This window comes from Phyllostomus hastatus, unplaced genomic scaffold (assembly GCF_019186645.2).
Source record: "Phyllostomus hastatus isolate PE091 unplaced genomic scaffold, TTU_PhHast_1.1 phas_scaffold_78, whole genome shotgun sequence".
In the NCBI taxonomy this organism is placed as follows: Eukaryota; Metazoa; Chordata; class Mammalia; order Chiroptera; family Phyllostomidae; genus Phyllostomus; species Phyllostomus hastatus.
Window position 1 is genome coordinate 82,857,785 of NW_025334041.1, and position 14,576 is coordinate 82,872,360.

Consider the following 14,576-nt stretch of genomic DNA (forward strand, 5'->3'; position numbering starts at 1 on the left):
GAGTCCTTTGGGTATGCCCAGGGTAAGAGATATGTGCTGATTAAAACATGCTGTACACACAGACACACAAACATGTATGCATGTGCGTGTGCACACGCCCACTGGGGCAGGGGCAGCAGAGGCCAGCAAAGGGCAAGCCTGGTGGGGAGCCTCCCGCTCCGCATGTTGTTGGCACGGGATGCCTCATGCTCACTTTCTGGGATATCCCCCTGTGGCCCCACTGCTGCCTCCACATCCAGGGATGCAGTCACCCTTTGCAAGTTGAGTCTGCTGGGTCCTTCCTGAGCCAAGGAAGAGGTGGGTGGTTTAGAGTTGGTGCTCTCTGCTCAAAGGGTTTGGAGGAGGCCCAACAAGTAGTATTTATTGATGTGACATAGCGTATCGCATGGTGTGAACGGTGGGTTGTTTGGCAGTTTCTGGCTCAGTTAAGGGGACACTGGTTTTGCCTGGAAACCAGTGTGGGGGAGAGAATGAAGACTCCTTTGGTGCATTCGTGCGTTTGGTTTATCCCTTTCCTAGCCTGCTGTTCCCGTAACACGTGCACGTATTACTGGCTTATTCCTGGCATGGCTGTGAAACAGGGGAGAGAATGAGACAGCCTAGGAGGACCAGAAATTGTAGGCTGTGTCTTTCAAACCAGAGTAAAGTAGGGACCCCTTTTAAGAAGAAGATAGCTTCTTGTAGATGCATGAAAATGCATTTGTACGTTTGTAGAGCCACCCGGGGACACCAGATCTCAGTTTGAGAAACTATCTTAATTAACTAAGGCTTTAGTTCATAAAAATATGTTGCAGCTTTGAATTATAACCGTAAAAAAGTTTTCCCCTTATATCTGATAAAAGAAATACAAAATTTAAAAATTCCCACAGAACCTACTTACCCCTAAGAATACATTCCAGACCCAGTTGCAGGTGAGCTGATTGAAATGAGCCACAAAACCTACTAGAAAGTCAACAGCCAGAGCAATTTTCCTGCAGCTGGTCTGAGCTTGTTCCTGCTGTTCTCCATGGGGTTGGGGAAGCGATAGAATGACCCCTAGTCATTCACTTCTTCTAAGCCAATGGGACATTGTCTCTGTGAGGCAGATACAAACTCCGCTCCATTGTAGCGTCAGTGACAATGACCTGTGGAAGAGAGGACCCAAAAGTCCCTAAATCCTTTCTACTTGCATCATCTAGGTACAATAATTGCCTGAATCTTTCATTTCTCCTTGGCTTCTGACCGAATGTGGTTTTCCTCTGTGAGTGTCCTGTCTCTTCTGTGAATCCACCCAGACAACCCAGGCAGGAGGTCCAGCTGGCCTGGCCACATAGCCCCAGTGGGAACTCCTACTATGCAGGAAGGGTATCCTGCAGAGTTGGGGGGAACTGGGCTGGGCAAGGGTGGCTAAATGTGATAGGGCCTGAGCATAAAGCAGGCTGTGCAGATGAAAGATTGCCAGGAGACACTTTAGTTCCTGCCTCACTGAGGAATGGCCAGGATCCAGCAAGACTATGTACGTGAAGGAGCTTTGTGCCTATGAATGGTAGTTCATTATCATTGTGTTAGCTAAACGTAGTGTTAACAAAAGGGAGATATTACTCTGCCCATCTTCAGATGAAGTTCAAAGGGATGTAGTATGATGCAGCTGTAATCAGTGAAGCTGGGATTTGGATACAGGTCTGTGGACTTCAAAGCCTGTGTGTGCTGTCCTTCGTAAGAGGCCATTGGTAAGTCCCCACATTCAGTACAGGCTGAGAACTACATCCTTCCAAGCAGCCAAATTGCCTTATGGTGAAAGGAGGAAGTAGGTAGGGAATAAAATGCCATAACAGTTGGTTTGTCTGTTCTCTCTCTCCACACCACCCCTCCCTACAATGTGAATATAATTTTAGGAAGTCAATACTCAGTCACAATCAATTTCAGCAGAAGCAGAGCAAGTGTGAGGAATACGGTCACCAGGCTGTGGTGAGGATCAGTAAGAGCCATGCTTCCTGTCCTGGAGAGAATGCATTTTCTGGCTCTGAGAACCTCCTGAGAGGCGATTAGGAGCGAGTGCACAGAAGCATCTTTAGAAATATGGTTGCACTTCTACCTCTCTGGGCTGGTAATAAGAACTGGAGCCAAGGCCCCCAAACGCAAGGTCAGCCAAACCCGACCTGACCGTGCAGTCCCTGGAGTCTTGGAATCTTCACCTGTAGAGGGAGAGGTGGCTGCAGGATGACCACCTGCTTCAGTTTGCCTGGGACCAAAGGGTTTCGCAGGACAAGGAATGTGGGACTTCCGATGCCAAAACCAGGTCACTCACAAGCAAATAAGGATTGTTGGCCATACTAAGTTGTTGTGAGTTGCTAAGTGTATATAAACAGATATAAAATACTTCACATGGTTCACGACACATGGTAGGTACTTAGGATATACAGGGTATAGCACAAATAATGCCTCTTTTTATTACAAACACTTATTACAAAATCATAAGCATGTAATTCTGTAACATAACAATATCACACTCAAGCACACTGTATGGCATTTTAGGTGAAGTGTTCAAATTTATTACACACATATTAGTGCCCTACCAACCACACTCAAGCAATCATTTCTTCTGCCAGACCCTATATTAGGTCAATTGGTATACGAGGTCTGTCCAGAAAAAGTCCAGCCGTTGTGAGAATGTTTTGATTGACACTGATGTAACCTGGCAGCCAAGGAGAGTGGACTGGAATGCGCATGTGTGAACAACAATAACTTCACTGTACTAGTCAGAGGGGACAGTAGATGCTGTTGAGTGAGCATGTGTATTATGTGGCCATCACATTCAAGTGGAGCAACAAATCTGCATCAAATTTTGCATTAGGCTTGAACATTCCTCCACAGAAGCTACTGGGATGATTCAGAAGGCCACAGCTACAGACAACTGGTGATTTGCAGCTTCATCACGACAATGTGCTCACTCATGCATCACGTCTCATGCAGAGATTTTTGGCAAAACATCAAATCATCTGGGTGGCTCACCCCTATTATAGCCCAGATTTGGTGCCCTTCAACTTCTGCCTTTTCCCAAAACTAAAATCACCTTTGAAACGGAAGAGATTTCAGACCATGGATGAGATTCAGGAAAGTGTGATGGGGCAGCTAATGGTGACTGGAAGAACTGTGTGAGGTCCCAAGGTGCCTGCTTCGAAGGGGACTGAGGTGTCATTGTTCTGTGTATAATATTTCTTGAATCTTCTTCAATAAATGTCTCTATTTTTCATATGGCATGGCCAGATACCTTCTGGACAGACCTTATATATTAACCTAATCTAAGAGCAAGAAGGAACCCAGATCTTTTTCCTCTACAAGTGGGTATTGGTTTGGCTTGGCCAATTAGTACCAACAGCTTATGAGAGACTTCTGGTGGCAGGGGTGTGAAATTATTAAGTCCTTCTACTTGCCAGCTGTTGAACAGCTCTGGGGTCACTAAAGGTCAAAGCCACCGCAAGATGATCAGTAAAGGAGAGAAAGGTGGTTTTCTGGCCAGACATTTGAGCCTCATATGGTTCTAAGGCCTTAGGACCAAGGGTATGTTTCACGTGGTCTTTCTTTCCCCATTTCTGATGAGGAAGGAGCAAAAGTTGGGACAGAAGACATTTATCTTGTTGAATGAACTCAAAAAGAGTCTGGAGGACTTTGCTAGAGAAAGATGATGAAAATTTATTCGAAGGTCTTAGAGTCTGTAATCTTTAAACAAAGCTAGGCAAAAACCCAGAAGTGTTCCAAAGGAGACAGAAACGATTTCTTACAGTAAAAAGTGCATTCTGGAGAATTATCAGTCCCGCATTCTTAACCCTAGGCTTGGTCCAACACAGTTATGTCAGCTGTCGGGCAGTCTGGACAATGGACGTCAAGGGACTAGAGGATAGATGCCCAGCTGTCTGATCATGTCCCGTGGCCTGGATAATGGATGTCAGGTGGCCTAGATATGTGAGTCCTTCAGGCAGTGATCAGGGGGCTATCTGGGGACCTGGGTAAGTTCTCAGTCTAGTTAGAACAAGAATAGAGTCTTCTCATGCCTCAACCTTCATAATGTTAATGATTTACTTTTATTTTGTTTTTATTAAAACATTTAAAAAATATGTTTATTGATGTTAGAGAGAGAGAAGAAAACATTGATGATTGGTTTCCTCCCATACCTAGGTATGTGCCCCAACTGGGAATCAAACCCCCAGCCTTTTGGTGGATGGGATGATGCTCCAACCAACTTAGCCACACTGGCTGGGGCCATAACATTAATGATTTTAACAGCTTGGTTAAAGTGACTGCATTTTATACACGCCCTGTCTTCACTCTTTCCTCAATCTCTGAAGCAAGGGTTTCCAACATTTTGACGTCTCCAGGCCACACTGGAAGAAGAGTTGTCTTGGGCCACACATTAAATACACAAACACTAATGAAAACTGATGAGTAAAAAAAAGGTTTTAAGTAAATGTATGGTTTCATGCTGGGCTGCATTCATAGCCGTCCTGGGCCGCATGCCACCCCACCCACCCTCGGGCTGGAGGAGCCCCTGAGACAGAGACCAGAGACAAGCTGTGTTGCCAATGTAGGAGCAAGGACAGCTGGGTTCCATTTAGCATTTAAAAATTTTTTTAAATTTAAAAAGGTGTGGCTTCCTCACTTTTGTCTGTGTTACTCATTCGTATCTGGGAAGGATACAAGAGGAGAAAAGGGGGGGAAAGGGAGGAGAAGGGGAAACAATGGGGATCGTTCTAGACCCTGTGGGCAGAACGCCTGTCTGCACTCGTCTGTCCCGTCCTCTGCTCTGTGAACCTGGGTCTCCTGGGAACGTCAAGGTGTCCCCTCTTTAGCTCCAAGGGCTATTCTGAAAACAAACAAACAAAACACCAACAAACAAAAAAACCCTAGTGGGACAGAATCCTGAGTTAGTGGCCTTAAGCCCTTAAGGGAAAAGTAGGGTTGGAAGCCTGAGTTTACAAGTGAACCAACAAACGCGCCCCCACACGTTGTCTTGATAAATTGTCCATTAGCCAGATGGACCTGGTTCCTTGAGAGCTAGCAGTCTCCTAGCCCCCGTCCCAGGGAAGGTCTGTGCCGTGGCCTAAATTTCTGTGAATTCCCAGGGGCTTTCAGCCTCAGGTCACTCTGGCTCCAAGACCCTCCCTGACAGGCTCGCAGTCTCGCTGTGCATCACCTCCTGCTCTACCTCTGGGCCAGCTCCGGCCCGGACTTCAGGCCCCCTCTGCTTCCCCCCAGCTGGTCACACACAGCACATGTGTGAGTAACAGGCTTTTTGACGGCCCAAAACCATGGAGCAGTTTAACATTGCAGAGAAACACAATTTTTAAGATGAGATACTAGATAACCTTGTTCTTAAAAACCTCTGGCCCCTGGAAATTTCCCGTGTGGTGCCAGCCTCCTACCCGCCTCACCCTGAGTCCTCCTCTGGAGCCCCTCACACCTACCTCCTCGCAGCTCAGGTTTTGAGCCCTCCCTGCCCCCCCCCCCCCCACTTACTCCTCTCACTTTTCAGTCACATGCGTTTCCCTTTGCCCCTCACCTGGCTCAGGACTCATTTTTGCACAACTAAAGACACGAAGACCCTCTCCCTGAAGTCTAGTCCTTCAGCAGCCTAGAGGGCCTGGAAGACGCCCCAGCCACCAACCTCTGCCAGAGGAAGAAGGCAGAATGAGATTCAGTCACAGGAGTTCGGCCCCCATGCCCATTTTGGCTTAGACAAGAAAAGCAACAACTGTCTGTTTTGATTTTAAATAACCATTTATTCACTTTATTGCATTTATATTCACTAAAACAAAACAATAAGGACTACATGCTAAGTGAATACTATCAGTGACATTTTATACCTCACAGATTAGAAATAATGGACGCAGTACAAAGAGTTGCCTTTTACTGTTTTGGTTCTCCGGGAATGTCAGAATCTTTTCCTCTGGGGCTCCGGTGAGAACAGTGTCATCGTGGGCTTTTCCCTGTGGCCTCATTGACTTCACCCTGAGCTGGATGCCCTTCCCAGGGAGCTCCTGGAGGAGCAGAGTGGGGGGAGGCTCAGCAGGGGAAGGTTGAAGGGTCTCTTATTTGAATTTCTCAACCAGCCTTGGCTGAGTCTCCACTCACCCAACACAGAGATCTTCCAGCCTTGGCTCCCGCTGAGAGCACTTTTGGGGAGCTAGCAATGCACTTGTGAGGCTCTGCCACCCCTCAACACAGCTTCCTCCTCGGGCCAGGGCCAGGGTTTCTTCCCTCCCTCCCTCCCTCCCTTCCTTCCTTCCTTTCCTTCTTCCTTCCAGCCTGTTCTGCCTTTGCTCTGCCCTCTCTTTCACCAATTCCCTCTTCCTTTTTATTCTAACTGTTCTTACTATAGTAACTCAACATTCTTTTTAAGTCTTAACCTTTCAGTTTTGAAGAAGGTGTGCAGAAGAAAATCTTTACCCTAGAATTTCATACAAGGTGTACTCACGATTAAGAAGGCAATTTTATCAAAAGTATCAGAAACTTATTTGGGTTGGTTTGGCAAGGAGGGAATGTGTGTGTGTGTGAGAGAGAGAGAGAAGGAGAAAGAGAAAAAGAGAGAGCTATTAGATTGTAACAGCAAAGGAGTTTCTCACAGTCCCAGAGCAGAACACCCAGCCGGGCTCAGTGGGTGGGCACGGCACCCTCTCTGTCACCTGTCAGGGACTGCACTGGCTTCTTCTCCACACCTTTCCTGGGAGTCTGCTTCATTTCCACCCTGCCCCTGCCCCACATTTCCTGCTCCCTGTGCCCTTATCTTCCTGTTTACCTGCTCTCTCTTCCCCAAACCATCGGGAAAGGCCTGGCTGCCTCAGAGACCCAATTCAAAATTTTCAGGCTTGGGTCGGGTAGTCAGCTAACTCTTCCTGGTCCCATGAACTGTGGCCAAAGGGCACAGGTCATGCATCCTGAGAACACGGCTGCCGAAGGGCCATCCTTTTGCAGGAAGGGTGTGGACTGGGCTGACATCCCCAAAGCTACCTACATGCAGCAGGAGGGGTTCCCATAAACACCACAAACAGGCAGGGTCCCTGCTCTTCCTCTCTCAGGGAGCACATTTGGAGTTTAAGGGCAGCTTTCTCGAAAAAGACATTTACTATTCATGAAACTAGAACTGGGGGCCTTCAAGTCCCCTCTCTAGACCAACTTCACCCAACTGCAGGCATGACTTTGCCCTCAGGTTTGTCTCCCTTTCCCCAATACTCGGTGGCCTTGAGCTACCCAAAGTCCTCGGCCAGCTCCACCCACAGCTCCATTTCCTTGTTCTTCCCTCTTTTCTTGCTGAGCCTAATCCCAGCTGATATGCTTGCAAGTGTTAGTGAAGTTCATTCACCCAGCTAATATTTATTGAGTGCCCATGCTGTGTGAGCCCTGTGTTGAGGGCCAGCAGCGTAGTGTGAGCATAAATGGACTCCGACCTCACCACGCTGGCTGTCTGGCAGTTGGTGTGGAGCCTAGGAGAGAGGGGGCCTCTGATGGGACTGGTCCAGAGACGGGAACTCTAGGACCACGTCCTCATGCTGACTCCCTTAAAATCCTAAATACCTCCTGGGCCATTTTTAAATTCACACTCAAGGATATGTTTATTGATTTTAGAGAGGAAGAGGGAAAGAAGAGAGAGAGAGAGAAACATTGATGTGCAAGAGAAGCATCTATTGGTTGTCTCCCATATGTGCCCTGACCAGGAATCGAACTCACAGCCTTTTGGTGTACAGGACAATGATCCAAACAGCTGAACCACCTGGATAGGGCCCTCATGGGTCTTTAATAGGAACTGAAGGCTTGCCTATTTACAGTCCACTAGATTATTTAGTGCTTTGCTCCTCTGATGACTGGACAGTTCCCATCTAGTAAAAGCCCGATTCTGGTTGCTTCTTTTAGTGTGCTTCCTGGAGCTTGTTCCCACCAAGGTTGTGTTTCTTCCAGCAACTAACTGCTGATTGAATTTATTCCTATAGTTGGGCATTGCTATGTGACTCACTGTGAGCTACGGACCAGTGGGGCTGTTGCCTGTGGCATGTCTCATTCTGTGGATTAACTTTTGACATGCTGCGTGCACGAGGGGCCCGCCGTGCATTACAGCCACCCGATCCAGCATGTAGTGTGCTAAACCTTCCCTGGGCAGCAGGGAGGAGCAGGTGAGGAGAGAGGCCTCAGGGTGGTGGGGCAGAGGAGCAGCATGGGGGTAGAATGGAGATTTAGAAGCTGAAAAGGTTTGAGCCCTTGGAGTGTTGGAAAGACCAGGCAGGTCATGGTCATAAGGGAGAAGAAGTCACTTGTTGGCAACAACAAATGCAGTGATATAATTTATTGGGTGACAGGTGTATGCCAAGCACTGTGCCAACCACATCACATATATTATTTCAATGGCCACTGTGATCCAGTGAGATGAGTGTGAAAGTTCTCACTTTATGGACGGGGAAACTGAGGCTCAGAGAGCCCAATGCCTTGCCAGGATCCTAATGCCAGTAACTGGCGGAGTCACGAGTTGAACCCAGTCTGGATGGTGACAGTACCACATAGAGACAGGATCCTTTGGCCTCCTTGGTGACCTCTCTGGTATTTCTCTGGGGGTCAAGGTCACACACAGCCCCTGCCTGACTCAGCGTGGTGTGCAGTGGCTGCCCAGTGGCGTTCAGGACGTGCTATGCAGTGTGCGCTGTAGAACCTGGGACCCTCAGAGGGGCCCATCCCCCGCATCGTCCTGCCTGCCAAGGAGCCCACGGGGCCGGGAACTCCTTGCTGATGGTGTTGGCGTGGATTGTACTCCAGGCGCCCCTGACTGGGGTCTGTTGGGGCCTCTGTGGTGTAAACTGGGTCTCGGTTTTCTAATCCATGAAATGAAGGGTTTGACCGGATGATTGCTAAGCTGCCTTCCAGCTCTAAGCCTTAGTGAATTCAGGGTTCAGAGCTCCTTGGAGCAGCAGCCGCTCAGCGACCTCTAATCAACCTTGGCACATTCTAAGTACTCAGTAAGCACTTGTTGAACCGAACCCAGGAGACTAGAAGTTTTTCTCGGCAGAGCAAATAATCTCCTGGTGGGGTTCACCACACACCCTGAAGTGGCCAGTTCCCACTGTCCACAGATGCTCCGAAAGCACCCACTGGGTGATGACATCTGGGACTGTACTTAGAAGTAGGTAAAGAGGGAAAGAATCAGGAGTTCCGGTTTGAAGTTGTGGGGGAGACAAACCAGCTTGAGGTATGGTTGCCGTGAAATGTGAAACCCCACAGCGACCTTCCCCCCAACAACCCCACCTCCACACCAGTGCCCTGTGGCTGAGAGGCCTGCCCTGCCAGGCCACTCCAGCCAGCTCACCTGCCAGCCAAGGCTCTTAAGGAGGCTCCAGGGAGTCTCAAGGCAAATCCTACCTCTGCCTTTATAAAGGGGCCAGAAGAGAGGTGCCTGGGCACTTCAGGAGCCCCCCGGCTCTGTGGGAAGGGCCAGTGGGGGCGGGGAGGGGGCAGCTCTGCCAGTCGCCTCAATGGCCTGCGGCTGTGGGGACCCGGCTGCCTGCTTGAGGTTCTGCTGCAGCCACTGAGCCCTCCTCTTCCAGTGCACCTGAGAATCTCTCTCTCTCTCCCTCCCTCCCTCTCTCTCTCCCTCCCCCCTCACACACACACACACACACACACACACACACACACACACACCCCTCTCATACTTGTAGTAGCTTTACTTCCCTTTCAATGCAGTTTTTCTCTCTCACACTTACTCCATCTCTTTTCTCTCTCACATAGAGTCGTCACTCTCCCCCTTCCCAGTCATTCTACATTTCCTTCTCTGTCTCTCTCTCCCTCTCTCCTCACCACCCTCACCCCACCTGCCTCACCCACACCTCCCCTGGTGCTCGACTGGAAACAAAAGTGAGTTTGTTGTGCCGGGCCCGGAAGCAGACGTGTGGAGGCAGTGGCCGGTGGCCGGGGTGGCAGCAGCAGAAACAGGCTGGGGCCAGAGGCAGTGCCCACAGCTGGAGACCCCAGCCCTCAGCTATTCCGGGGAGCAGGTAATGCATCAGGCAAGGCTCACTCGGGGATCCTGCTCTCCGCTCTGCCTCATCTCTCCACTTATTTGCCTTCTTATCTGGCCTTGAAGTGTTAAGGGGACTCCAGACTCAGGGAATTGTAGGCATGAAGGTCCATGGAGTGAGGTGTCCTCCTTTTCAGAGAACTGTGTGTGGTCTGATGTGGCTGGGGTCCAGGGCATGTGGGGTCAAGGATGGCTGGGGTCAAGGGTGGCTGGAGTTGAGGGTAGCTGGGTTGCATGGTGGCTGGAGTCCAGGGCATTTGATTGGGGGACATGACAGAACCTAGAAAGGCAAGTTAGGTCCAAATCACAAGGGATGTTGTAAGCCATGTCACGGACCCCTGGCTTTAGGTAATCAAGAGCTACTGAAGGTTCACCATCTAGAGAGTAAGATGATCAAAGCTACACTTTGGAACAATAGTTCTTGAACTTCCATCACATGGAGAATCAGTGCGCCCTCTTGGGATCAGTCAGTCGTCTCCCAATTTAGAGAAAAAGTAACGCTATTTGTTCAATTGTTGGTTTTTCTCCTATAAAGTTTCTTTAAACCTTTGGTGTGTGCTACCAAGTATCAGCTATCAATAAGCTAATGAAAAAGATGTAAGTTAAAAGTAATAAAAATTAAGAAATAAAATCTATTTAAATAAATGAGCTCCATTGAGCCATGTGCAGGTAAATTAATAGCATTTTTTGCTAGTAAAATTATTTCTAACTCATGCACAAAATATTTTTAGTGACTCCCAGGAGTCTGCCTTGCGAACGTGTTTGAAATGTTATGAAAGCCAACTCTGCTGTCTCATACGGGATGGGAATGGATGGGGCAACCGGAAGCTGGGGGAGCACTAGGTGCCTGTTGCAGTAACAGGAACAGGAGACCATGAGAACCTGAACCAAGAAGGCAGCGGTGGGTGGGGGGAAAGGAGAGAGGTAAGAAATATTTAGGAAGCAGCCCTGGCTGGTTGGCTCAGTGGACTGAGTGCTGGCCTGCAAACCAAAGGGTCACCAGTTTGATTCCCAGTCAGGGCAAATGCCTGGGTTGTGGGCCAGGTGCCCGGTGAGGGGAATGTCAGAGGTAACCACACACTGATATTTCCCTCCCTCTCTTTCTCCCTCCATTCACCTCCCTCTAAAAATAAATAAAGAAATAAACAAACAAATAAATAAATAATGTTTTTAAAGAAATATTTAGGGAGCAAATGAAAGAAATCAGTGTCTGATTGGACCTGGCTGGTGAAGGAGAAGGAGGCTTCTAGAGTGAGTCCAACATTTCTTGGCCAGATGACTGGGTAGCTAGGAGTGCTATTGATCAAAACAGAGGAGGGCAGGCCTGGGGTGTTGGAAGAAGGGATGCAGAAGTGTTTTGAATATGTTGAGGCTGACTTGGGAAGGCTGCCAAACTCCCAGATGGAGAGGTCCAGTTGGCAGTCGGAAGTGCTCAACGCAGGCTGGGCCTAGAGACATGGGTGGCCTGGGGAAAATCAGGATTTAAGTGAGATGGCAAGAGGGACCAGAGAAGGATGTTGAGGAGCCCTCAAAGAGATAGGGAAGAATATCAAGAAAGTGCTGTGTTGTGGGAGCCAAGAGTAGCATTTCAGTTCAGAGGGAGCAAAGATGCCCCAGAGAGATAAGCCAGTCCATAGCTTAGCAGCACTGTTGGTTTGATTGATTTTTTTTTTAACATACCGGTTAGAGGATAAGATAACAAGGGAGGTCTGAGGGTGGTGTTGTAAACTCTGGTACATAACATAAATGATATTAGCAGGGTAGTAGGGAGTACTGGGGACTGTGGCAAACTGAAATACGTATGCCCAGCTAAAGAAGACAGCCATTACTCAGCTCTAATTGATTGTTGCCAAACAGGAGTGCCAGCACAGCTTTCAGAGCATCTACATTTTCAACGAAAGTCAGGAAATGGATTTTAAATGATATCTCACAGTTTTTTTTATGTTAGCAACAATTTCAAAAATGTTTATACTCCATGAGGTCTGAGTTAAACACATCTTTGAGCTGCCATTTTGAAATCTCTGCCTTAGTCAATGTCCTTAATGTGGTGAGGTTGAACCAGTTGTGGCAGGTTGGGGAGTGACTGGGTAAGGAGGAAGTGCAGGTGACAAATGTAGACCACTTCTTCAAGAAGTTAGGGGAAAGCAGGGGAAAAGGAAATCAAGAGAGTTTGGAAGGCCATCAGGATTAAGGGAGGATATTCTAAGGTAGAGCTATTTTACAGGCTAGAGAAAGAGGTGGAGAGAGGGAAGTTGAAGACCTAGCAAGGAAAAGCTAGTTGATGAAATAAGGATCCAGCAGAATGGAATGGATGGGGCCAGAGATCAAGTTGGAGGTAGGGCTCCTTTGTTCAAAGGTGGAGTGTAACAGTGGTAACGAAAAGAAGGACCAGAGGGGAAGAAGTTGGTGGATTTCATACCTGGAGGCCTGTATTTTCTTGATGAAATGGAGTAGGAGATGGTCCAAGAGGCTTGAAATGAGGAGCAAAGGTTAGGGGTGGCATTGGGGGATGCTGGAAAGGGTGCTGACAAGGATGAGTGGAAGGTGGCTGCACTTCCGGAACCTACTAGAGAGGAAACCCTCCATTTGCACAGTTGGGTGGTTTTCTCCAGCAGGGTTCAGGAGGCTGGCTGTGGAGTTGGTGGTGAAAGGGATTAGCACCTGTTACATTCCAGGCCCCACGTCATGCGTCTCCCTCTCCCTCTCTGATTTATTCCTCCCAACACCTCCGCTCACTCAGATTTCACTCATGAGTAAGTGGCAACTCTGATTCCTACCTGTGGCTAGTTGGATTGAAAGCACACTGCTTCCACTGTACCACTGTACCCCACTGCCTCTCCCTGCACCCCAGGGCACACCTGCAGGGAGGAATCATGGGCCAGTGAATTCTGGTCTGGGAATTAGCTGGCTGCTTTTATTGGGAAGTTAAGGAGTAAGAGTGGAAGCTATGGTGAAAGCATAGTTGAAATTATTGACCATTGGGAGCCCATGAAGCAATAAGTGCAGGTTAAAGGGGAGGATGATCTGAGGGGATGGAGGAGGTTCAGAGGAAGGGAAGACTTGGGGAAGCCCAGGAGATAGTCGGTGAGTGAATGAACCAGGGCAGTGATGGCCGGATCAGTGTGGAGGGAATGTGTTCTTGAAAACTTTCAATATGGGAGTGGAGGTGAGAGAAAGAGGTGAGGTTGACTCCAGGGTATCCTATGCAGTTGGGTGGACAGTTGTGCCTTTAACAGAGACATTCCACATCTCGTCACCCTCTTTGCACACCATGCCCTAGACACACTGACCAGCACATTCCCACCTTAGAGTCTTTGAAACATGGGAGCACCCTTCTTCCGGATACACACAGTGACTCTGCCCACCTTTCCCATCATAACTGAAGCACACCCTCCTTGGAGAGGTCTTTCTTGACCGTATCCTCTAATGTAGCTCCCTGAAAAAGAAAAGTCATTTTCTTTTCTCTTTTTCAGAACACTTATCACTACCTGAAATAATCATTTATGGATTTGTTAGTGTATCGCCTGTCTCTGCCACTAGAACAGATGTTTAAGGAAGCAAGGACATATGGGCCTTCTTCACAGCTTTGTTTTCCAACACCTACAATGACACCCAGCACGTAGTAGGCGTTTATTAAATATTGAGAGAAAGGAAGGGAGGGAGGAAGGAAGGATGGAAGGAAAGAAGAAAGGGAATAAGGAAAAGAGGAGAAGCATGTCTGGGGAAGGGTGCATGTCCAGTGTCCAGATGCTAACTTTTGAGGTCCTGGAGACACATGTGGGAGGGGACACCCCGTGGACAGTTAGAAAGCAGACCAGGAGCTCAGGCACAGGCTGTCTTCTTGCCCGTGTAGAAAGTCAGCCACGTGGCTCCCTGGTACAAGCCCGTCCTCTCACACAGCTGACCGCCCCTCCAAGACCAACGTTGGGAGTTGACTGGCTTGGGGCCCAGTGGGAAAAGGATCCCTCCGGGATTTTTATGCTGAAGTTGGGTCAGAATTTTTCTCACTTCACTTTTGTGTCCCCTGTCCTTGCTGCTGCCCCAGCATTGGCCATTTTACATCCTTCTTCATTGTCCACTACATGACCCTAGATTTTGAATGCAGACTAAATCCTTTCATCACTGTTATCCCAAAGACTATCTCATCCTCATCCAACCCACAGAGACTTGAATCCAGCTTCACCCAGAAGGTGGACTTAGTTTTACTGAATTAGGAAATACCTTTCCTTTGCTCTTGGCTCCTGTTCCATTTCAATTGGCCTCTCAGGCCTCTGTCTCCCCCGGGACACTCAGCGGATCCTGCTGTCCTCTCTTTGCAGGGGCTCCAGCTGCTGAGCAGCTCCAGGACATCCTGGGGGAGGAAGATGAGGCTCCCAACCCCACCCTCTTCACAGAGATGGACACACTGCAGCACGATGGAGACCAGATGGAGTGGAAGGAATCAGCAAGGTGAGGCAGAGCCCCAGGTAGGAGGCAGACGGGGGCTTCCCATTGTGCTCTGCCCAGGGCCCAGGCTGCGCTGGCTCTGCTGTTGGGAAGGCCA

The 14,576-nt window shown here is 48.7% G+C and overlaps 1 protein-coding gene across 3 annotated transcripts in view; it reads left to right on the plus strand.

Moving 5' to 3' along the window:
- SLC4A5 (solute carrier family 4 member 5) overlaps positions 1–14,576 on the plus strand; it is a 100,087-nt gene that overhangs the window by 13,405 nt on the left and 72,106 nt on the right. For 2 of the 3 annotated variants that reach the window (XM_045827471.1, XM_045827469.1), the window contains exon 4: positions 14,353–14,482. In XM_045827471.1, the coding sequence (XP_045683427.1) occupies positions 14,353–14,482 (130 nt within the window). Of the gene's footprint in view, positions 1–9,897; positions 10,011–14,352; positions 14,483–14,576 lie in introns of those variants that run through there. The other variant, XM_045827470.1, reaches the window with a different exon arrangement.